This window comes from Silene latifolia, chromosome 6, assembly GCF_048544455.1.
Source record: "Silene latifolia isolate original U9 population chromosome 6, ASM4854445v1, whole genome shotgun sequence".
Classification (NCBI taxonomy): domain Eukaryota; kingdom Viridiplantae; phylum Streptophyta; class Magnoliopsida; order Caryophyllales; family Caryophyllaceae; genus Silene; species Silene latifolia.
In genome coordinates, this window is record NC_133531.1 from 18,148,317 (window position 1) to 18,175,727 (window position 27,411).

General features: G+C 34.4%; 1 protein-coding gene across 1 annotated transcript; it reads left to right on the forward strand.

Moving 5' to 3' along the window:
• Positions 1–1,789: 1,789 nt before the first annotated feature.
• On the forward strand, positions 1,790–2,740 carry LOC141587687 (F-box/kelch-repeat protein At3g06240-like). The gene has a single exon (XM_074409160.1). It carries the CDS (start codon positions 1,790–1,792, stop codon positions 2,738–2,740), a length of 951 nt encoding a protein of 316 aa, XP_074265261.1.
• The last annotated feature ends 24,671 nt before the right edge of the window (positions 2,741–27,411 follow it).

Genomic DNA, 27,411 nt, shown 5'->3' on the forward strand with positions numbered 1-27,411 from the left:
AATATGTCGTCGAGATTATTTAATTAATTATCTCATAATAAATTAAATAACCGTAAACGTTAAATATCACACCGTAAGTGTGTGACCACATAGGTTCATCGCTAAACCGGTAACAATTAATCTCATTAACTATTAATCGAGGTTGGCGTCTAACAACACTCCCCGACGGCCGGATAGCATGAATACCAATATTCACTGTACTTGAACCCGGTAAAGGATACTGTATTTATTTCCCTCCGTCGTTCCAACTCCGGATCGTCCTAGGGTATGGTTTTGTTGTCAAACCCCACTAGACGACCTCTATGTTACATGTCTATCATTATTGGTCGGAAATGACTTTAAGAAACTCCTTTCTTAAATCATTCGTCTACCCTAGCCAAGGTTTTGATATGACCAATAAGATTAATGACAACATAGAGTTCAAACTCATTACCTTGAGCTGACGGATTTCATCTTGACTCACCACTAATTACATAGGTACTTAATTATACCCAATGACCATTCAACTACCATTTTTACACACTAGGTGTCCGGTATCTAAGTACAATAAGTAGTCTATTAACTACAATGATGATCTCAGGTCAAAGGATAAAATATACGACTACTCCTTAAGAGAATTTCCACATTGATGATTGCATAGGTAATAATAACCATTTGGAAAATCTCACTGTTGATCACGTTCAATAATCATATCTCCATATGCATTATCTATATTATAACTTAATGAATGAGATCCATTAATACTCATCTTATGAGTACCGTTATCAATATATTGGTCTATCCGGATTTTCATAATCCCGTTCTGATAATCTCACGACCAAGAACATTTTTAGACTAAACTCTATAATACTCGACTCTCATTATCATAATCTCCATTATGATGTCAAGTATACCAGTTTAATCAAGGATTTATCATCGAATTAACACCTTAATAAGATAATAAGAAAAATGTCATCTAATTATTAATTTCCATTAATAATTACACTGTATGAAATTTGTTCAAAACGTTTCATAACGATTGCTCTGGGGCATAGTTCCAACATTAACAAGCATCCAGCAGTGCCAATTTTTCCCAACCCCTCGAGAGCTAATATCTTTTTACTGGCGGAATTAATTTTGTAGAGGTTAAGATGCTTTCAAATGAAGTCAGGATCATCAATAATGGAGCGCCAAGATTTACAAACGCTCCGAAATCTAACCCGTGTTTTCACCGACAATGCTACGAAAATCTGAGACAATAATTCAGGTGGCACGTACTTCAAATTCGGCAATGTTTTTGCCTTCTTCCTGTTCTTCATTGTCTCCCCTTAGATGAGATGCTAAATTGTTTATATACTAATATGTAGACGTGGTCCCAGGTTCGAATCCCCCTAAGCGCGCTTCCTTAGACCCAAAAAAAAAATCAATTGTATTGATGAATTGTATGTATTGTTATTTCTAATATGAATGAATGAATGAATACATGAATTCCTTACGTTTAATATTTATTTATAACAACACTCAAGCGATTAGTTTCCGTAAATTAAGAAATACAATCCTATCAAGTATCAAATATCGAATTAACTTGTTTATTAATTTCATTAGATGATCAAGTATCAAATATCTAATCGAAAAATAAACCTTGCGGTTGTATAGTTCCAGGGCCCAGGCCGGAATGAGTCATGTAAAATTGAGACGGGCACGAATCGGAGGTACTTGATATATTTACTGCAAGCCCTTCGAGCATTGCTCTTGATCGGTTATCATCAAATTCTTGCCGTTTATTCCAAAACTTAGGGTTGTGGAAACGATGAAGAGAAGGAAGAAGCGCAAAACATCAACCAATTTGCCCCATATACCAGAAACATCACCAGACACTCCCGAACATTTGCCTCATATACCCGAATTTAAGTACATTCCACCCGAAGTTTGGTCTCAGATTTTCGCAGCATTGCCAGCCAAAACCCTAGTAAGACTCAGGTGCGTATGTAAATCTTGGTGCTCCATTATCGATCACCCTACTTTTGTTTCATTGCATCTCCAAATTTTTAAACTTAATTCGGGCAATGATAAATTATTGCTATCCCTCGAGGATTTGCGAGGAGAAGATAAAGGGTGCTTGGTGACAGTTCGTGAGGCTGAAACTCTAAGAAATACCGGTCGTATTTTTAGGAAACCTGATTCATACTCATACCATATGATAGCTGGTTGTAATGGGTTGTTCCTTGTTAATCGAAAGTATAGTCCTCATCGTCCCTTTTATGGAAAGAACCGTCGTCGTCTTCAACGGGAAGAATTGAGATTGTGGAACCCATGTATTCGCAAATCTTTGGTACTTCCCACTCGCCCACGTTCTCCTTTGCTCAAGAATTCTGTGTATTTGCTTGGGTTCGACGCTGTTAGTAAGGATTATAAAGTGGTCGCAATTGCGATTGATTATTGTCAGGCTGAAGAGACTACAAAGACGGACGTTGCAGTTTATAGACTCAGTAATCAACAGTGGACCGTCAGAGATGACTACCTCAATATCAGTTACCCGTACAGATTAGGTAGGCTCGGGCCATTTCATTCGCTATCAATTTCTGTTTTCTTTCGAGGGTCCGCATACTGGCTTGGGCAAATTGATAAAAACAGGATTGATTTAACTCATCTTGGTTCCTTCAACTTTGATAGTAACCTTTTCGAAGCTACCATTTACTTGGGACGAAAGTGGCTCATTGCGATTCCTGTTTCTTCTTGGGGAGTCACTAGCGGTTTTTAGTATTTCTTTAGTAACTTCCAGCATATGGGTGCTACAACAGGACAACGAAAAGTTTGGGCCATGGACTCTGTGGTTTTCGGGAGAATCAAATTCGGCTGGTTATGAAATATTCAAGGGCATTGATCGTTCAAAGGAAAAGATATTCTATTGTGAGAGTGATGGTGGATACTTTGTTTTGGGGAAGCAAGCTTATAATATAGCTAGTTGTGAAGTAAAGGAGTTCAAAAGAGCTTTGCGTCCCTATATAGAACTAGAAACATATTCCGAGAGCTTGGCGTTGTCCAAAGAATATGGAACCCGTGACTTGAGGTCCTTCCCATGAACAAGCGAATACTACTCTATTTGTTTAATTCAACCTCCAATAATTATGTGAGTTGCTGCTCAATTCCTCTTGTTGTTTGATTAGCGAGAACTCATATTATCGTACCGTCTCTTTTTTCATCATTGGCAGTCCCTTAGCTTTGTATGCCTAGAACAATCAGGCAGAATGTCGTCTCTTCATTTTACAAAAGAAAAAGCAGTTGCAAGAAGCAACCTGATGCAGAACAATTGGATTGGATTAAGTCGACATTTTAAAGTCTTGGTATATTTTATACTCGGTCTTCTGGCGCTCTCAGTGACTACACTTGCTTGTTTAGAAGGGAGAATTCATGTTATTTCTAGCATATTGCATTAGCTTCTTTTTTATTGGCATTCCCTTGCTGTACTGTCTATGCCTTTAATTCTTCATATACAGTATAATACTATGTGTTTACATTTTGGTATGCCACGGTATTTCTATCTTTATTTCTCTCAATTATTATTTACAGATTTTACATGATTATTGATTTCTTATAGAATTCTTCTTTGTTGTGTTGTTTGGATGAAAACAATTATGTTGGCGGTATTGTTCAGAGCATTGAGTCTTGGTGTTTGAATACGTATTGATGTTATCCGTCTTTGTTGTGTTGTTTTTTTTCCTGTCTTTGTAACTTTGTGCGGGACTCTACTCGCTGTAGGTCTCTGAGTTTATCCTTCTTATTAATAATAAAAAAAAAAAGATAATTAAACAGAGTAATGTTTAGGCGAACAATTTGGTCAAAATCAACAACCGAAATTAGATTAATTAATGGGGCATGAAGCGACTCACTAGCCGAGGCTCAAACCCAATTAAGTCCACTTTAAGGCGATGTCTTGGTGCAATGGCCACAAGGGGTCTCACTCCGATAGGGATGGCTGGGGGAGTTAACCCAATCTTTTCAGGCCGTGGCCAGTAAAGTAATTCGGTTTTAGGCTCCTCACTCGACAGAAGTATCAAAGGCTGTCGAGACTTACACCTCTTACACCACCTTAAAAAAAGCTTTCAAGCCAATTGTCATGGTGTCAAAAGGATGCCGAGCGAGATCTATGAAAAGACTTGCCTCTTAACGGTGTAAACATGATTGCAACACAAGTTGTAATTTTGTGTATTGTTTGGACCCATGACATACTTGGGGAGTCGGGCCCATGTACCGAGCCAGAGAGGCAGGCTTGGAAGCAGAATCTATATATATATATATATATAAAAGAGAGTTTTTTCGAGCGATCTGAGAGCGTCCACATCATCAAAAATCAATTTAGGAAAGTATAATTTTTGATGTAAAAAATAAAGTGGAAAATCTTTTAATTATTATAATACTAGTTTGAATGCCCGTGCGTTGCAACGGGGTAATTAACTTATTTATAATGCAAAAAAAAAAACATAAGGGTTTAATGTTTACATTCTATGTCTAATGATTTGTTTACATATTATTAAAATATCTCTTTTAAAAAAAATAAAAGATTAATATATACGTGGGTTAACTCTTATTTATAATCATATAATCACCCTACCTTATACTAATCTTTCGATTTGGTACAATTCTACTATTTATAAGTAATATATTCACCAAACTTGGATTATTTTTCTGATGTGGGACAATTCTACTATTTACACGTAGTATATCATCAAACCCGCATTGTTTTTTTAATGTGGGACAAATAACATACTCAGAATTACACCATCTTTTTTGCACTTAGTTCGACATTCAACCAGGTCCCGAATACCGAATACGGTTAATTGTTACTCATTATATTTAATAGTTATATTTAAATTTAATAATATGATCAAGTACTCTCCATTAATATTTGTCGCTGTTTTTCTTCATTTTTTTTTTATCATAATTGATATACGGAAATTTCTCGTGGTACCCCTTAATTTTGTCAGATTTTTCATGTTACCCCTACTTTTAAGAATCTGTCTATGATATCCTTGAAGTTCCATTTTTTTGCCCATGGTACCCCCTAATGTAAAGGATGTTAAATAGACGTTAAGTTTGATGGCGTGGCAATAAAATAACAATTAAAAAATAATACCCCCTTTATTGTTTTATTGGTACGGATATCTCTCTCTTTTAAATGAAAATTTAATTAAGTATATCATTATAATATTGGAAATTTCTCATGGTAACCTTAAACTTTGATAGATTACACATGGTACCCCTAATTTTAAGTTTCTACAAATGGTACCCCCGTGTTCACCTTTTTCTTTCCCAAAATACCATTTAACAACTTCCGTCATAACGTCATTGCTCCTATGACTTTTGACCCCTTTTTCTTTTGTTATCTAGTACACAAACACTTCATCATCTAATTCTTAAATCCAAATTTTATTTAATAAACTAACATTTAATACCTAAATAACAAAACACAAATAGCATGGCATGCTCAATTACTCAAGTTACTCATAGGAGTAACGACGTTATAAAAAAAGTAAACACAAGGGTATTATATGTACAAACTTAAAATTAGGGGTATTATGTGTAATCTAACAAAATTCGAGGGTGCCATGAAAAATTTCTGTTATAATATTGACCATTTTATCGATCTTTCTCCCACCTAAAAAAATGTTACAACTTTAAAAATTTAACATTTAATTCAAGATTATGTTTAAACTCTCTTATATAATAAGTATACTTTGAGATATTCAATATATTTGGGGTGATACCTAAGTTCCAAGGATAAGTCCTATTTATAATCATGGGATCACCCCACCTTATGATAATCTTATGATGTGGGACAATTCAACTATTTATACGTAGTATATATTTATCACGCATACGTTATTTTTCAATGTAAGACGAATAACATATTTAAAAGTACACCATATTTTTTGAACCTAATTCGAAATCCAACCCGATTTAATAATAAGCAAATACTACATTATCTATTAATATTCATATGTTTGTTTTTTATTTATTTTTATCATAATTAAAATATGTGCAAATGATATGAACCTATACTCTAATGATAGAATTTTTTTTAACACACTTCTAATTATATTATTTAAACGTAGTACATTTACCACACCTATATTATTTTTCAATGTGGGACATATAAAATCTATAGGTAGAAAATATAATGATATAAACTTTTAAGAGCTCTCCAAGATAATACTTAAGAGACTCAAAAGATTTTGGGTTGATGCCTAAGTTCCAAGTATGCCTCCTATTTATAATTATAGAATCAGCCACCTTATACTAATCTTTCGATATGGGACAATTCTACTATTTATATGTAGTATGTTCACCACACCTACTTATTTTTCAATGTGGGATAAAACATACTAAAAAGTACACAATTTTTCATATTAAGAAGTACACCATCTTTAATATGTGCAAATAATATGAAATTTATACTCTAATGATAGCATTTTTACCACAAAGCTAATTATATTATTTTCATAATTTTTTTAACGATATTTTTTTGACAAATGAAATGTAAAAGTTTAATATTGACCGTTTTATCGATCTTTCTCCCACCTAAAAAAATGTTACAACTTTAAAAATTTAACATTTAATTCAAGATTATGTTTAAAGTCTCTTACATAATAAGTATACTTTGAGAGATTCAATATATTTGGGGTGATACCTAAGTTCCAAGGATAAATCCTATTTATAATCATGGGATCACCACACCTTATGATAATCTTATGATGTGGGACAATTCAACTATTTATACGTAGTATATATTTATCACACCTACATTATTTTTCTATGTGAGACGAATAACATATTTAAAAGTACACCATATTTTTTGAACCTAATTCGAAATCCAACCCGATTTAATAATGAGAAAATACTATATTATCTATTAATATTCATATGTTTGTTTTTTATTTATTTTTATCATAATTAAAATATGTGCAAATGATATGAACCTATACTCTAATGATAGAATTTTTTTTAACACAATTCTAATTATATTATTTAAACGTAGTACATTTACCACACCTATATTATTTTTCAATGTGGGACATATAAAATCTATAGGTAGAAAATATAATGATATAAACTTTTAAGAGCTCTCCAAGACAATACTTAAGAGACTCAAAAGATTTTGGGTTGATGCCTAAGTTCCAAGTATGCCTCCTATTTATAATTATAGAATCAGCAACCTTATACTAATCTTTCGATGTGGGACAATTCTACTATTTATATGTAGTATGTTCACTACACCTACTTATTTTCAATGTGGGACAAAACATACTAAAAAGTACACACTTTTTCATATTAAGAAGTACACCATCTTTAACATGTGCAAATAATATGAAATTTATACTCTAATGATAGCATTTTTTACCACAAAGCTAATTATATTATTTTCATAATTTTTTTAACGATATTTTTTTTTACAAATGAAATGTAAAAGTTTGATATAAAAATTGGAAATATCACTTGAGTATAATTTAGGAAATATGCATATTATAATAATTAAAAGATTCTCTACTTTATTTTTTACATCAAAAATTATACTTTCCTAATTTAATTTTTGATGATGTGGACGCTCTCAGATCGCTCGAAAAAACTCTCTTTTATATATATAGATAGATAGATGTATATTTCCTAAATTATATTCAAGTGATATTTTCAATTTTTATATCAAACTTTTACATTTCATTTGGCAAAAAAATATCGTTAAAAAAATTATGAAAATAATATAATTAGCTTTGTGTTAAAAAATGCTATCATTAGAGTATAAATTTCATATTATTTGCACATGTTAAAGATGGTGTACTTCTTAATACGTAAAATTGTATAATTTTTAGTATGTTTTGTCCCACATTGGAAAATAAGTAGGTGTGGTGAATATACTACATATAAATAGTAGAATTGTCCCACATCGAAAGATTAGTATAAGGTGATGTGATCCTATGATTATAAATAGGATGCATATTTGGAACTTATGTATCCACCAAAATTTTTTGAGTCTCATAAATATTGTTTTAAAGAGCTCTTAAGATTTTCTATCGTTATCTACGATATGATATAAAAATAAAGTAGAAATCGTTGGGAATTAGTCGGGAAAGAGTTAAGAATATGAACAAGAAAATAAAAAAATAAAAGGTTTTACTAATGGTAGTCTCCTGGCACAATACAAAACTAAAGATTTTATTAATGGTTGTCTTCTGAATGCAGTAATAGAGCTTTAATGAGTCGTTATATGTACGATGTAGAGATCCATATCTAATGATCGAGACTAAGTGGTTTTTACCTTCAAAGAAAAATAATATGTATACAATAGTGGTTTTTTAAGAAGATACATGTATTTCTTGGTATGTTATATCTTTCACATTGAAAATGTAGGCATTATGAACATACTACGTCTAAATAATTAAATTATGTATCTCACATTGAAATAATAGTATACGGTAGGGTGATTCTATAAATATAAATAGGAGGCATCCTTGAAACTTAGGTATTAATCCAAAAAATTTTTTATATAAAAGATATAGACTTTTTAGTATGTTATATGTCTTACATTGAAAAATAATGTAGGTGTTGTGAATATATTATGTATAAATAATAGAAATGTCCCATATATATACATTTTCTATATTATATTAAAGTGATGTTTATTATTTTGATATAAAAACTTTATATTTCATTTGAAAAAAAATATCGTATGAAAATTATATAATTAGATTGTGACAAAAAAATGCTATCATTAGAGTGTATATTGTATTGTATTGTATTTTCTCATTATTAAATCGGGTTGATCTCAAAGTTAGTATGTTATTTGTCCTACATTGAAAAGTAACGTAAGTGTGGTGAATATACTATGTATAAATATTAAAATTGTCCCACATCGGAAGATTACCGTAAGGCATGGTGATCTTATGATTATAAATAGAAGTCATAACCCAAAATCTTTTGATTCCCTTAAGTATTGTCAGAGATAACTCTTAAAAGAGTTTATATTACTGTTTCTACAATAATGATTTCTAACCTAAGTTAATGTTTGAAAAATCTTTTAGTTATTATAATATATACTATGTATTTCTTATTTTATATTCAATGATGTTTCTAATTTTCATTTAAAAACTTTTATATTCCATTTGACAAAATAATGTCGGTAAAAAAATTATGAAAATAATATTATTAGATTCATGGTAAGAAATGCTATCATTAAAGTATATATAGATTTTATATAATTTGCACATATTAAAGATGATGTATTTCATAATATGTTATATCTCCCACATTGAAAAATAATATAGGTGTGATAAATATACTACATATAAAAAATAGAATTTTCCCACATCAAAATATAGCATAAGGTGGGTGATTCTATGAGCATCCTTGGAACTTAGGCATCCACCCAAAATCTTTTGAGTCGCTTAAGTATTGTCTTGGAAAGCTCTTAAAAGTTTATATCATTATATTTTCTACCTATAGAATTTATATATCCCATATTGAAAAATAATGTAGGTGTGGTAAATCCGTAAATATACAATGTTTAAATTATATAATTAGAATTGTGTTAAAAAATATTCTATCATTAGAGTATAGGTTCTTATCATTTGCACGTATTTTAATTATGATAAAAAAAATAGAAAACAAATGTCAATGGTAGCATGTGTAATCTATCAAAGTTCAAGGTTACCATGAGAAATTTCCAATATTATAATGATATAGTTAATTAAATTTGCATCTAAAAGAGAGATATCCGTACCAATAAAATAATAAAGGGGGTATTATTTTTTAATTATTATTTTATTGTCACGCCATCAAACTTAACGTCCATTTAACAGCCTTTACATTAGAGGGTACCATGGGCAAAAAAATGGAACCTCAAGGGTACCATGGGCAGATTTTTAAAAGTAGGGGTAACATGGAAAATCTAACAAGAGTAAGGGGTACTACGGGAAATTTCCGTATCTCAATTATTTTAAATTTTTTTTTTGAAGAAAAACAACGTACAAATATTAATGGAGAGTACTTGATCATATTATTAAATTTAAATATAACTATTAGATATAATGAGTAGCAATTGTCTGTATTCGGTATTCGAGATCTGGTTGGATGTCGAACTAAGTGCAAAAAAGATGGTGTAATTCTGAGTATGTTATTTGTCACACATTGAAAAATAATGCAGGTTTGATAAATATATATTACGTATAAATATTAGAATTGTCCCACATCAGAAAAAAATCCAATTTTTGTGAATATATTACTTATAAATAGTAGAATTGTCCCACATCGAAAGATTAATATAAGGTAGGGTGATTATATAATTATAAATAAGAGTTAATCCACGTATATATTAATCTTTTTTTTTTGAAAGAGATATTTTAATAATATGTAAACAAATCATTAGACATATAATGTAAACATTAAACGCTTATAACGTTTTTTTTTTTGCATTATAAATAAGTTAATTACCCCATTGCAACGCACGGGCATTCAAACTAGTAATCTAGGGAAGGACAGTAGGTGAAGAAGAGTTCGGCTTGGACTAAGATATTAATAAGATCCCGGGTAAGACAAGGAAATCCTAATTATTGCCATATTCCGAATAAGTAAAGTCCAAGTTGTTACCAAACTCTACCTTGAGGAACAAGACAATTAAGTAAGGGAATCCTAATAAACCCACAAACCCACTAGTATTTATTCACTATAAATACAAGGAAGACAAACAAGAGAAATGATCCATATTCACACAAAAACACACACAACGGCGTACTGCAAAAGAGAAAGCTAGCAACCAAACAGCAGCATCTTAACCCTACGTACAAACCCCAAAACTATCCCATGAATACCATGAACACAACCTAATGATTACCTCCATCTTTAGATAATGATTGCCCTAATCATTATCACCATCTTACCACATGAAAACCACTACAGCCAAAGTCCCACGTAGTAATCCGTCAAATAGCCACTGACATACAATTAATATTCCGTATGTCTCGCTTACGTACAAGACGGGTTATTTGTCATCAGATCCGGACAGTTGTATATTGTACTTGTGCTCCGATTATCATATAGTGGAATATTGGCGGGATTCCGACTCCCCCAGCGGTTGTTTCCCACATCGGGTTTTCCGCGTCACCAAAATCTCTTGTGTCATTATTTCCTTATTTCGTCCTTTACTTTACTTACATCGTTATTTCGTCTTAATTACATACATATTCAGTGGCGAACCCAGAGATCTAAATATGGGGTAGCGAAAAAATATACATAATAATCGTAAAAAAAAAAAAAAAAAAAAAAAAAAAATCATACCACGAGGTAATAAATATAAGTCATATGTTTCAAATTACAAACTTAACGCGAAAATATTAATCTAGTCGTAACCTACGAGTTCTCATATTTTGAAAATTGTTTACGAGTTCTTCGCTAGTAACCTTACAAAATAAATCTCTTTCTATAAAGGTAACTAAATTATCATTCAGCAAATCGTCTAATGGACTTGAACTTTGGTGATTTTGTGCTTCATCAATACGATGTATTTTCGGGAAAAAATTCGTAATAGGTGTCGTTATAGTTCTCTTCATTCTGAAAATTTAATCATAAATTATTCAAGCAACCAAATACTAGAGTATATAGGAACATTATATACTAATGTTTTAAGTGTTAAAGTATATATCCAAGCTAAAAAAAAAAAAACAACAAAAAACGTCCCAGCTCCCAACTCCCTCAGTTGCCTTTAATTCCCAATAAAAGACTTTGCTTGAATTGCTTCTACTGTTCTACACACTACACGCACACCTACAATTCTACAAAGCTTTAGTTTTTTATCTTCTTCATCAATTTAGTTCACTCTTATCTCTCTCATTTAATTAAGATCTCAATTTATTCAATAATTTCAATTCACTATTTCACTATTCCGTCTTTCTCGATCTATTTTGCTATTAAACTCACCAAACTATTTCCCAAATTACCGATTAAATATTAATCATCCATCATAATTTACAAATTGGATATTTGGATCTAATTCATCATCCAAGAGTTCAATTACGGAGTATAAGAAATTATCACATTCATGATTCATCAATATCAATCAATAATTTTAATATTACTACTCAAATCACAAGATTATTAGCTTAAAAGAGTTTATGATTACCTTATAGAAAGGGAATAAGCTCAAGATCGATTGACAGTCCTTAATGGCAGAATACCAGTTTTCCAAATTATCGATTAGACGGCGCGATTCAAGAAGGACGCTGAAAAAGATCCGGCGGGCAAATATACAATTAGCAGTTTTTTTTTTTTTTTTTTTTTTTTTTGTGAGAACAACCCAGTACGTTTTTATAGGAATTAGGATTTGGAATTTTTTTCTATATGTACTGATATACTGTTACGTGGAATCGCACTCTTTTTTTTTGGTTTGCTTTTTGCGCGTGCTCTCTGTTTGTCTCTCTTTTCCAATTACTTTATTTTTGTCTCTGCAACTTTGTATATTATATTTAATGGGGTAGCAAAACTTACTTTTCTCAAAAAAAAATTGTTGAATGGGGTAGCAGCTGCTACCCCCTGCTACTACGTAGGTTCGCCACTGTACATATTCCGTCACAAATCACATATAATTTAACCCCCCCGATACGAGGCTAAAAAGGGCGGTCACTTTAACCCTAAATTGGTAGAAATTTACCAAAACAGTTTGGATGCATAATTGGAAACGAAAAGAATTACGGAGTATAAAACAATGCACAAGTCATCTGCTCCTCTTTGTCTTGCTCTACCTTTTTTCAGTATCATTCTATTGAATTTGTTACGGATTGTTGTTTAACCGTCTTTTATCCTACAGTTGTTTAGAAGACGAAGGAAGCATTATTAATTAGGCAATTAGTATATCATCTGTTGGGTTTGTTCCGGCTTGTTGTACGGTAATTAGTAAGCATGGATTGTTGGAAATTAGTGTATCATCTCTTACTTTGGCAGAGCATTATAGAGTATTTCTTCCTTGTACATGTCCATGGATCGACAAGAGCTTACATCTAGGACCAATATCCACACAAGATTCCCATGGCACCTCTTAGTTCCTGCCATTATTTTGATTCCCTTGGCTTATCTTGTACGTAATTTGTGAAACAAGTTTTTGGGTTTTTTTTTATGTAAGATGAAATTTGTGGTAAGCGAAATAATGGTGTGTTGTGTTGGTGTAATGATTCGAGTGTATTGTATATAAACTCCGTATATATCAAGTGATATGGGTTCGGTCAAAGGATAACCATTTGTAACGTGTTGGTTTTGTCTTTGATGAGTGATGACCGACCTAATTGTGTAGTCTTCGAGTCATTACAGACTAGAGGTGGTGGCAATTGGGCTCGGGTTGGTTATGGGTCGGGTTAAAGTGGGTTCGGGTATGCGACGGGTTCAAGTCTGTTCAGTACATGTCGGGTCATTTTCAGGTCGGTCATCAACGGGTGGCAAGTCGGGTTGAGTCATTAGCGGGTCAGTATCGGGTCAGGTATCAGCATAAATTTTATCTTATGTCAGATGTCGATGGTAATTTTTATGTTTAGACAAGGTGTAAGTGTATTAATTGTAATTTTAAATGAAAATAATCAAGATGAATGTCAATTTAATCTTATTTAAATCATTATTAAGCTAGTTTATTATCGGGTCATCTATCGGGTTAAGAAAATATCAGGTCACGGGCCGGGTTGGATCGGGTCGGTTTAGGTTGGGAAAAATTAAGGTTTTCATTATCGGTTATCGGTTCGGAGCAAGTGGGTTTCGGTTCAACCAACTTTCAGTTTATATCAGGTTCGATTTCGGGTGGGTCGGGTAGGGTTTGAAGGGATCGTGACACAATCTATATATCTATATCTATATATCTATATATCAACCAATCAATCAATCATCAATCAATCAATACTATATATTAATTCCAGAAACCAAGGGACTTTAATGTAATTAAAGAAAGTTATACAAATTAATTATACTATATAGTTTTAAATCACTAGCACCGTGTGATGGACTCGATTAAGGGATCTCAATGCAAATATTATATAGTTTGGGTTAAAATTAAATTATATAGAAGCTTGCTTGGTAACTTTCCTAAACATTTGTAAGAGGCTAAAACATGGTCAATTTCTTTAAAATAAAATAATTAATTAAGATGGTCAATTTCCTTCTTAAAATAAAATAATTAATTAAGATGGTCAATTTCAAGGAGAGACTAAAAGAAAGAAAATGCTTGATAATTTTTCTAAATATTTATAGAAGACTAGAAGATGGTCAATTTCCTTAAAATAAAATAATTAATTAGTATAAACATGCACACTTATGGTAATAATTATTAATATTATAAAATTATATTAAATTTAAAATCTATGCAATTTTATTAAATTTTATAGTTTATTAGATGTATAGAGATGTTAATTATTTAACATACAAAAATATAATATAAGTAGGTTATAAATAATTCAAGTTAGATTTCATAATACATAATATTGCATAATTCTTTCGATTTGATTTAATGCATATATTCATTATATTTATATAAATATATAATCCTCTTAAAATTGCATGTCTAAGTAGTAAAAGTAATTTCGTCAGCAAAAAAATTAATTGGAGTAACATTGGATATAGTTATATGATAATAATCACTCATTTGAATAGTTAAAGTAACAATATTATCAGCGAGATTAGTGAAAGTGGTAGAAACTACAATGGGAGTAGTAAAATAATCAATATTAACGCGGCAATAGTGAAAGTAACAATAATTACGACTGGAGTAGTGAAATTATCAATATTAATGCGGCAGTAATGACAGTAACAATAATTACGGCGGGAGTAGTTAAAGTAACCATGCTTACGGGCAAGTAGTGAAATGTTATTACTATTGTTTCATTAATAAGAGTAAAATATTAATAGGGGGAGTAATGAATTTGTCTCAAAGATATTAATGATAAATTTAAGGGTTATGCAACTTTAAGTAATTTTATTTAATGAAAAACATGGTCAATTTTTTTAAAATAAAATAATTAATTAACATGGTCAATTTCCTTAACATAAAATAATTAATTAAGATGGACAATTTCTAAAAGAAAGAAGATGCTTGGTAATTTTCCTAAATATTTATAGAAGACTAGAAGATGGTCAATTTCCTTAAAATAAAATAATTATTTAGTATAAACATGCACACTTATGGTATTAATTATTATAATCATAAAATTATATATTAAATTTAAAATTTATGCAATTTTATTAAACTTTATAGTTTATTAGATGTATATAAATGTTAATTATTTAACATACACAAATATAATATAAGTAGGTTATAAATAATTTAAGTTAGATTCCATAATATATAATATTGTATAATTCTTTCGATTTGATTTAATGCATATATGAAATATGATTATATAAATATATAATCCTCTTAAAATTGCATGCCTAAGTAGTAAAAGTAATTTCATCAATAAAGAAAAAAATTGTAGTAACATTGAATATAATTATATAATAGTAATCACTCATTTGAATAATAAAAGTAGCAATATTATCAGCGAGATTAATGAAAGTTGTAAAAACAACAACGGGAGTAGTGAAATAATCAATATTAATGCGGCAATAGTGAAAGTAACAATAATTACGACTGAAGTAGTGAAATTATCAATATTAATGCGGCAGTAACAATAATTACGACGGGAGTAGTGAAAGTAACAATGGTTACGGGCAAGTAGTGAAATGTTATTACTATTGTTTCATTAATAAGTTTAAAATATTAATGGCGGGAGTAATTAATTCGTCTCAAAATTTATTTCATCGTAATTTTAGGATATGTCATAGAAAAATATATTAGTGATAAATTTATAGGTTATGCAACTTTAAGTAATTTTATTTAACGGAAAAAAAATTAATGGTAAGTAGAGGTAGCCCTGGCGAAACCGGGCACAAATACTAGTAAAAGTATAACAGAGAAACCACTAAACATATATTGTACACGTGTCATCACCTCATTAAAACATTTCCCGCCCAACACCAAACCCTAATTCTCTTATGTGTCTATCATCAATAATCAATTCATCAACGTCTATCATTGCCTCTCAATTCACCTTTTTCCAAACCACTCTATAGGTAATCTTTTCCTTTAAATCGCTCATTCATCTCGGTTGATTATCTCCGAAATTCTAATCAGATTATCTTTTTGACATCCGCATTTCGATTACTCTCTGCATATTTCCTTATATAGTTGATAAGGTAGAGCTTCCTTAGGCCGGTGCATCCATACCCAGTTTTACTGGGGTGAGTGGTAGGTCTCCTTATGATGTGTGTTACATTAAGACGCACAAGTATGGTCATCTTTTCATCTCTTTTAAGCATTACTTTCATTTTGCTATGCATTTTTGAAGCCAAATTCACATTGATAAATTTGCCCATTTTCTAGCTCCCTTTCACATGTTCTTATTCCCTAGCTACATTAAAAATAGCCTACCCTTGTTAAGCTAGTAGCTATGTCTTTTGGTGATGGGATGCTCAAAATTGGGATGTTCTTTAAAATTTATGTCATTGTGAATTTGTTTGCCGGATGTCATTGTTTTCCGGTTGTGTTATGAAAGAAAGAATTAGAGTTGAAGAAAAAGAAAAAGAAAAAGAAAGAAAAAAATGAAAAAAATGAAAAAAAATGAAAAAAAAAAAAGATGAGGAAAAAAAGAAGAGAAAAATTTTGTTTGATGAAGTTGATGTTAATAATAAGTGGTAGAAGAAGAAGTTAAGATTTCTCATATGGTTAATTATATATTTTGGAGAAATTCTTAAGGTTTGTAATGTTAGAAGTCATTTGTCTTCTAATTGGGCTATTTTGGATTGGAATGAGCATTTTCACATGGTTTTGTTGCTAGCTTAACATTAGCTCCACATATTCATAATCATTTGTCCCCCTTATGTCCCATATCATAATAAAGCTTTCTTCTAACCCTTTGGCTTCATTATTTGCTTGCATTTGATTGTTTTGGCTTATGATTTGATTGTTTATCATATTAGATTGCGGGCACATTCTCACGAGTTGAGGATAGCTTGAGTGATTATTCACAAAAATGTCCTTTACACAAAATTGAGTTATGAGTGGATCGTGAGAGTCCAAAAGTCAAAAGATCATGCAAGCAAGAGCCGAAAAGTTTACTTGAAATCGATCACGCTACGCCGTCGTGTAAATCTCAACCATGACTTTGCTTATCCTTATGCCCATGTTGTTTAGGGATTTGAATCATTTTGCTTGTTAGCTATTTTGAGATTTGCAATGTTGGGATGATTTCTTGCTTGAGGACAAGCAAGAGCTTAGCTTGGGGGAGTTTGATAAGTGCATATTTTATACATTTTATCCTCATATTTTAGCTCCAATTTATATGTCATTATGCACTAACCTTAGTGATATTGAGCTAATATTTGTATTTCATACCATTTAAATTTTTATACTATATAATTTTCCTAAACATGATCAATTTTATACTATATAGTTCAGTTCAGCTCAATTATACATTTGTCATATTAATTGTTACTATGCCGAAAAATTGCTTTCCATTAACAAAGTTCAATTATAATTTTTTTGTCCATTTAAGTCGTAATCAGTAAATTTTCTATGCATTTGTTTGAGATTCAATTGTTTCTGTTTTAGAGAATTTGGTAATCCTAAATCATTGTGCCGTCCAGTTTCTATCTTGATCAACAGTTCAATCGGACGCGGTCTCCTCAGCATCCATATTCACCTTCTTACTTTTAGGTAAGACAACGTATTCACAGCGCAAATAATTTTCTATCTCTTATCTCAATATTGAAAAATCACTTAAATTTTTAATTAGAAGTTGTTTCCCAGAAAGTGTATGTCGATTTTGACGAGGTCAAATTGTCGTATTTGTGTGCCATCCATCTTCATTTGCACTTTATCAAATTGTTTGATTGTAATTGTTTTGCATTTATCCATGAATTTAAATTACTCCGTTGTTATATCAAATTGTCCGTTAATTGCACTTCCAATATCCAACAAGTCTTAACGTAAAACATTGTATTCGGTATTGTGGTTGGCTTGATGTTTAATTGAGGAAAATATTTGGTCCGAAAGCATAGATCCGATAATCAGGTGTTGTGCTTCGTCATTGTGTAGGACCTTGAGATATCCTATTAGCTCCAAATTTATTAATATACTTTCTTAAATGGACATTGTTGCAAGTAAGTAAAGCTAATGGAGGGGATTAGGTTGCCAAAGTAAATAAAAGAGGGAGATATGCATACAGGGATTGGGTTGTCAAAGCAAATAAAAGAGAGATTTTGGTAAATACTTTCATGCTTATTTGAAGAGTTTCATTGGCTATATGCTACTTCTATTTCATGTTACTTCCTATTTCGGAGTACTTTATAGGTAGTTGCGTGTAGTAAAGTTAGCATATTCTAATTTCACATTTTTTTATGGTTAAGTTGGCATGTTTTACATTTAATTTTACTTGGTCCCTATAATTAAATACTGTGTATATTATCTAATTTGCTGGCGTTATTTCTTCTTACCACATGCTCCTATCTGACATTCATACTTCGTATAATTTAGTCTCTTCGTTTCATTCTTTTTATCCGTTTCGATTAGATGGATTTCTAACTTATACAATAATGATGAAGTAGCATTATTAGCCGAAAGTGCATAACTCTAATAGCTATCAATGCAAGGTATATGTTAATAATAGAAGGGAGATTATAATTGAATGATGTGATCTTATTAATGAATATGTCACCATATTTATAGTACAATGACTTGGGTAATATGCCTAGAATATTCCGAGAAATTATGATACTCATAATATTTCGTAATCTATCCTTTCCTAATGACTTGGGTAATGAATATGTCACCATCTTATTAATGAATATGTCACAAAATTATTTGACAAGTCGTTTACCTCTTCGTGAGAGTACATGCGGCAAGGAAATTCATTGTTGTCGACGGTGGACACCTCAATTTACACACAAAAAAAAAGATCTTTGGTCGTTACCTTTGTCATTTGTAATTGCTAAACTCAGGTTCTTAGTGAGTTAACCCTATATTGCTTTATTGACAAAATTATACTCCTTCCACACTCATTTTCACCCCGTTTCATTAAAATACTCCTCTCATATATTAGAAAAATGGAGTAAAAATAAGTATGAAGGGAGTAAAATAGTTTAGGAACTGTTTAGTAGTAATAAAATACAAATAATAAAGGTAATTTCAGCAAAACACCTAATTTAAGCAGTTTTGGCAGAAAAATAAATAAAAATAAAACTTGGTGTTGAACTGATGTAGGGCTGAGCAATTTTAGGTCTGGACCAGACCGGACTGGACCATTTGGTTTGGACAAAAACCGGATCGAATTTTTTTAGGTTCGGTTAAGCTCAACTTACATTATTTTCAATTAAACTTACGTGTATTTTTTCTGAGCTTTTTTTATGTTTATAAGTTTAGTTTTAACTTTTTGCCATCAAAACTCAAATTTTACTGATCTTATGAGTAGTGTTTTTGAGTTGTATTTTAGTTTTTTTAGCTTAATGTTTAAATGAACAAACTCAAAAATTTTATAGCAAACTCATAATCTTTAAAATAAAACTCAAAAACTTTAATATAACACAAAATCTCATACTACATAGTTGGTGGCACTATATTAGATGTATAATCTACTCCCTGCCTAATTTAAGCGAGTTTTTGGTAGAGAAAAAATAAAAATAAAACTTGTTGAATCGTCGTAGTTTGACAACTTTTAATTTTCTCGTATGAAAAATTCAGGTCGTGTCACTTTCGAGTCGGTTTGGGATATTACACTTCTACTGTGTTTGAATAGGGTCGGGTAAAATCGAATCTCGAGTCAGATTGGGATCCTTAATTCGAATCGGTTTGAAATTTGTTGATAGTCGGCGGCGTCCGACGAGACTTCATTAAACAAACCTACGTCATTAAAATATGAACGTAGTCTTCCAATTTTATATTGCCTTTCATAAAGTGATTCAACTAAATCTTTAAAATTGTTAAAAACATCGTCTAATTAACAATGGTGAGACTACTAAGGAGCGAGACAGTATAAGAGAACGATGTAAAAAGAAGAAGAAGAAGAGGAGGAGATGTCCTAAAAAGTGGAAATCTAAGATGATTGGGGCTATGAACGAAGGCATGACTTCTTCTGAGGTTATCAACGTGAAACTTGATATTCCTAGCGCAAGCTTGAGCGCGTCATCTACCAAGGCCGTGACTTCAAGCGCGACTTCAATCTGTGACAATTTTTCTTCTCCTAGTACTCATATCCCCTAGAATAACACTAGGAGTGGTATTAATGATCCAAGCGTTCTTGCCTCTCCGCCGTTCATCTTTTCAGCTCGTCCTAAGATGTGTAAGATTCTCTCGTCTAAGAAGCCATCAGGCGTCCCTTTTACTCCTATCCTTTGCAGGTACCCCTCTGCTACTCATCATGTACACGAGAAGTGGAGAATGACCGCTCCCAAGAAGAATCAAAGCTAAGGGGATGAATCTCCAAGACACAGTTTATCTACTTTCTCAAAAAGTAGATCTCTCTCCCATAAATTTCTACGTCCTCGTGTCGTAAGTGTGTCTTGTTGCAGGTACTCCTCCGAAGCTCGGTTGATTAAGAAGAGAAAAGAAATGTTCGCTCAGTTGGTGAGCTCAGATCGTCCCACAAAGAAGCTTTTTCTGGAGAACAACTCCGTCTGTAGTTTAATTTCTTATCCTAATAATGTATTAATAAATTCCGACTCCGACAGTCGGGTAGGTACTGCGTAAGGAACCTTTCTTTTCTGCTGCCAAAAAAAAAAAAAAATTAACAAAAATCTCCTTAGTGATACTGAAAGTCCGAAAATGTGTAATATCTATTAACAATATTCCTGCAATATTATCAAATAAGGAAGAGATTACAAAATCCTCTAATCAATCAATTACACCCTAAAGTCAAGCAATCAAATAATTCTTTCACATTGTAAATATAGCAAAGATAATTGTATAGGCTCCTCTTATTTACCATACTTAGCTTTGTACTCAACTATAAAAAGCACAGCTGCATCAGTGTAAATTTATTCACAATCAATACCAATTCTCACTGTTTCACATGGTATCACGCAGCCACAAGAGATCCACATTCAACCCTCTCTCACCACGATCCGCCACCACCTTCAAACGCACTCACCAACAACCCTTCTCTGCCTCCATCCCACAACTCACCACCCCAATGGCCAACCAAGAAACAACGATCCCAAACCCACATGACACCACCTCACCTTTGATTTCAATCAACCTTAATCATTGTGTGAAACTAACCTCGCTTAATTACGTCTCATGGCGATTCCAATTAATGAATATTTTGTTCGGGTATAGCCTTTTTGGCTTTCTCGATGGCACCAACCAAGCACCATCACCAACCATTTCCAGTGACGATAAACAAGACAAACCGAATCCCGCTTACCTCACGTGGCTCAAGCAAGATGGCTTGATCCTAGGTGCCCTAATGGGTACCTTAAGTGACACGGTTCAGGCCCTGATCGTTCGCACCACAACCTCCAAAGAGGCGTGGGACATCTTGGCTAGCACATACGCAAACCCATCTCGCCCTCATATTTTACAATTGAAAGATCGACTCGATTCAATTGTCAAAAACAAATTGATCATCCATTGCGATTACATGAACACCTTTAAAATTTGCATAGACCAACTTGCTTTACTAGGCAAAACCATTGATCCTGATGACCTAATCTCGAAGGTCCTACGAGGCCTCGACTACAACCTTTATAAACCCGTCATGGATGCGGTCCGTGCACGCGATAACCCTATTTCTTTTGAACTGTTACATGAGAAATTGCTCCAACATGAGCTTCTTCTCAAACAACAACCGTCACCTGACCTCTTTCAACCCACGGCAAACTGTCCCTACCGCCAAAACCAAGCCTATCGCGGAACCAATCGTCCTAACTACACCAATCAAACCCCATCCTATAATCACCAACCCAACCCGTCTTCATCATCCACCAACCCAAACCCACGCCCTTTTAAAGGGCGTTGTCAATGGTGTAGACAAGTTGGCCATGTAATCGCCAACTGCCCCTTCTTTCGCAAGCAGTTCCCGAACATCACCTTTCCCGCACCGCCGACCCGTCACCATCAAAACCCACCCCAGGCCCACACGGCTACCACTGCCAACCCAAACCCCAACAACAATTACTTGTTAGACAGTGGAGCCTCTCACCATGTTACACATGACCTTGATACCCTTGCCCTACACTCGCCTTATTTCGGTCCTGACGATCTCACCATTGGCGATGGTTCCACTCTCGAGATTGCTAATATAGGTTCATTCCAACTTCCTTTTTCTACTCTTAAATTCAATAATGTATTACATGTACCGAAAATATCGCGCAATATACTGTCTATCTCGAAACTTTGCCATGACAATAATGCATATGTAATTTTCTCATCTTCTTCTTTTATTGTAAAGGAAATCTCGACGGGTGTGACGCTCCTCCAGGGCAAGGCTAAAGACGGAATTTACGAGTTGAGCAAGACCCAGCCGATGGCCTATCTCACCAAGAAAAGCTCAACTCACCTCTCATGGCATCATAGACTAGGGCATCCTACCTTTGATGTAATGAAAACAATTAATAAAATTGCATCGTTTCCCTTTTCGAATTTTTGACTTTGTGAATCTTGTGATATTAGCAAGAGCAAGAAAGCGCCCTTTGCAACGTCGACATTCCAAACCACCGAACCCCTTCAATTGATTTTTTCGACCTATGGACAAGCCCAATACCATCTCGGGAAAATTACAAATATTACGTAGTTTTTGTCGACCATTTTAGTAAATATACGTGGCTATTTCCGCTACGACAAAAATCCGAAACCACAATTTGTTTTTTAAGATTTAAAACACTTGTCGAAAAATATTTTAATAAACCCATTCGACAATTTTTCTCCGATAACGGTGGAGAATTTCAAAAACTAAATCGCCTTACTTGACAACGGCATTAGTCACTTCACCTCTCCGCCACACACCCCGGAACATAACGGGTATGCCGAAAGACGACACCGTCACATAGTTGAAACGGGCCTCGCCCTTTTGTCTCATGCCGGCCTCCCCACTAAACTTTGGCCCTTTGCATTTAGCACGGCTACGTACCTTATAAATCGGATGCCGACTAAAACCCTCAATGGCCATACACCATTCTTTAAATTAAATAATAAACATTCCGACTATACCAAATTACACAATTTTGGTTGCCTTTGTTACCCATGGTTAAGACCCTACACCAAGCATAAACTTGACTATCGATCTGTACCTTGCATCTTTGTTGGGTACTCATCGACCCAAAGTGCCTTTCATTGTCTTGATCCCAAGACAAATCGCATTTACACATCGAGACATGTCAAATTCATCGAAGATGAATTTGCCTACTCTCGCCTACTTCAAACAACACCAACCCCGTCTATACATTCCAACCCGGATGATTGGTGTCATCACATCATTCCCAACCCTATCAAACCAACCAACCCGTCACCTACACATGTAACTCGTCAATCCCGCCATCCCATAATCAACACCTACACTAGACGACCACCCACTTCTAATCACGAGACCACTAATCCTACACCTACCACCACCACGCCCCAATCTACATCCACTCACTCAACCCATCCTAATGACTCTACCCCCACGACGGATCACACGGCACCCCAACCCGAAACCAGCCAACGCATCACCACTAGACTCGCTAATAACATAAGAAAACCCAATCCTAAATATGCTAATCTCGCTCACACAACTACCACTAGTACTTCGCTTCCCAAAACCGTCAAACAAGCGCTTATTCTACCTCAATGGCGTCAAGCCATGGAGGTCGAATTTCAAGCTCTTATCAACAATAAAACATGGACATTAGTCCCTCGACAACCGTCTCATAATATCATCGGATGTAAATGGGTCTATCGAATAAAATATAACCCCGATGGGTCCCTAAAACAATACAAAGCACGTTTGGTCGCAAAAGGTTTCCATCAAAGACCTGGGATTGACTACAATGAAACATTTAGCCCAGTGATTAAACCAACGATAGTCCGTCTAATTCTCTCACTCGCCGTAACCAATAATTGGCCCTTACGACAACTTGATATTAACAATGCCTTCTTACAAGGCACGTTGACTGACAATGTCTATATGGCCCAACCCCAAGGCTTTGTTGATGCATCTAAACCCGAGTTTGTGTGCAAGCTGAACAAAGCGATTTATGGCTTAAAACAAGCTCCTCGAGCTTGGTACACCGAGTTAAAATCATATCTTATCACCTATGGATTCAAGCAATCCATTTCCGATTCATCACTATTTTTGCTCAAAACCAAAAACACATGTATTTATATGCTAGTTTATGTTGACGATATCATCATTACTGGCCCAAATTACAAACAAATACAACAATTTATTACGACCCTAGCCAACCGCTTCTCACTAAAAGACCTCGGACCACTCTCATACTTTCTTGGAATTGAAGTAACACCAAATAATCTCGGATTACATCTCAACCAATCAAAATACATACATGACTTATTAACAAAATACAAAATGTCGGAAGCAAAACCAAACACTACACCCATTGCCACTGACACTCACCTTGTTCGAGAAGACCACAAACCCATTCACGATCAAGCTGACTATCGTGCAATAGTAGGAAGCCTACAATATCTCTCTCTTACTCGCCCCGACATTGCATTTACAACCAACCGTCTAGCACAATTTCTACACCACCCTACTCGAATCATTGACAGCCTTGAAACGACTCCTTCGTTACCTACAAGGCACCCCTACCCACGGTCTTCAACTTCATCGAAACTCACCCCTCTGTCTCCATGCCTTTTGTGATGCAGATTTTGCAAAGCGATAAAGACACGTACATCTCCACCATCGGCTACCTCATTTACCTCGGCCGCAATCCAATTGCTTGGTCCTCCAAAAGCAGTGGACTAGCCCTATCTACAATCAAGCCGAATATCGAGCCCTAGCCCGTTACCACCGAGACATTATGGCTTCGCAACTTAATCACGTAACTCGGTATCACCATAACCAAACCGCCCGCTATCTATACCGTGACAATATGTCCGCCACTCTTTATGCTCGAAATCCAAGATTCCACTCAAGAATGAAACATATGGCTTTATCATCATTTCATTTTGTCCGTGAACAACTTCATCTTGGCCATATTCGTATCCAACACATAGCAGGCAAGGACCAACTCGCAGACGCACTTACCAAACCCCTCCACAAACTTCGCTTCCATGAACTACGAGACAAGATTGGCCTTCTTCCACCACAGTCCATCTTGAGGGGGCGTATTAACAATATTCCTGCAATATTATCAAATAAGGAAGAGATTACAAAATCCTCTAATCAATCAATTACACCCTAAAGTCAAGCAATCAAATAATTCTTTCACATTGTAAATATAGCAAAGATAATTGTATAGGCTCCTCTTATTTACCATACTTAGCTTTGTACTCAACTATAAAAAGCACAATTTTGCATCGGTGTAAATTTATTCACAATCAATACCAATTCTCACTGTTTCACATGGTATCACGCAGCCACAAGAGATCCACATTCAACCCTCTCTCACCACGATCCGCCACCACCTTCAAACGCACTCACCAACAACCCTTCTCTGCCTCCATCCCACAACCCACCACCCCAATGGCCAACCAAGAAACAACGATCCCAAACCCACATGACACCACCTCACCTTTGATTTCAATCAACGTTAATCATTGTGTGAAACTAACCTCGCTTAATTACGTCTCATGGCGATTCCAATTAATGAATATTTTGTTCGGGTATAGCCTTTTTGGCTTTCTCGATGGCACCAACCAAGCACCATCACCAACCATTTCCAGTGACGATAAACAAGACAAACCGAATCCCGCTTACCTCACGTGGCTCAAGCAAGATGGCTTGATCCTAGGTGCCCTAATGGGTACCTTAAGTGACACGGTTCAGGCCCTGATCGTTCGCGCCACAACCTCCAAAGAGGCGTGGGACATCTTGGCTAGCACATACGCAAACCCATCTCGCGCTCATATTTTACAATTGAAAGATCGACTCGATTCAATTGTCAAAACAGCTGATCAGTCCATTGCTGATTACATGAACACCTTTAAAATTTGCATAGACCAACTTGCTTTACTAGGCAAAACCATTGATCCTGATGACCTAATCTCGAAGGTCCTACGAGGCCTCGACTACAACCTTTATAAACCCGTCATGGATGCGGTCCGTGCACGCGATAACCCTATTTCTTTTGAACTGTTACATGAGAAATTGCTCCAACATGAGCTTCTTCTCAAACAACAACCGTCACCTGACCTCTTTCAACCCACGGCAAATCTGTCCTACCGCCAAAACCAAGCCTATCGCGGAACCAATCGTCCTAACTACACCAATCAAACCCCATCCTATAATCACCAACCCAACCCGTCTTCATCATCCACCAACCCAAACCCACGCCCTTTTAAAGGGCGTTGTCAATGGTGTAGACAAGTTGGCCATGTAATCGCCAACTGCCCCTTCTTTCGCAAGCAGTTCCCGAACATCACCTTTCCCGCACCGCCGACCCGTCACCATCAAAACCCACCCCAGGCCCACACGGCTACCACTGCCAACCCAAACCCCAACAACAATTACTTGTTAGACAGTGGAGCCTCTCACCATGTTACACATGACCTTGATACCCTTGCCCTACACTCGCCTTATTTCGGTCCTGACGATCTCACCATTGGCGATGGTTCCACTCTCGAGATTGCTAATATAGGTTCATTCCAACTTCCTTTTTCTACTCTTAAATTCAATAATGTATTACATGTACCGAAAATATCGCGCAATATACTGTCTATCTCGAAACTTTGCCATGACAATAATGCATATGTAATTTTCTCATCTTCTTCTTTTATTGTAAAGGAAATCTCGACGGGTGTGACGCTCCTCCAGGGCAAGGCTAAAGACGGAATTTACGAGTTGAGCAAGACCCAGCCGATGGCCTATCTCACCAAGAAAAGCTCAACTCACCTCTCATGGCATCATAGACTAGGGCATCCTACCTTTGATGTAATGAAAACAATTAATAAAATTGCATCGTTTCCCTTTTCTGAATTTTTGCACTGTGAATCTTGTGATATTAGCAAGAGCAAGAAACTGCCCTTTGCAACGTCGACATTCCAAACCACTGAACCCCTTCAATTGATTTTTTCTGACCTATGGACAAGCCCAATACCATCTCGGGAAAATTACAAATATTACGTAGTTTTTGTCGACCATTTTAGTAAATATACGTGGCTATTTCCGCTACGACAAAAATCCGAAACCACAACTGTTTTTTTAAGATTTAAAACACTTG

What these genes read in the sequence shown, in the direction of transcription:
- LOC141587687 (XM_074409160.1), top strand. Translation starts at nt 1,790, where the DNA reads ATGAAGAGAAGGAAGAAGCGCAAAACATCAACCAATTTGCCCCATATA.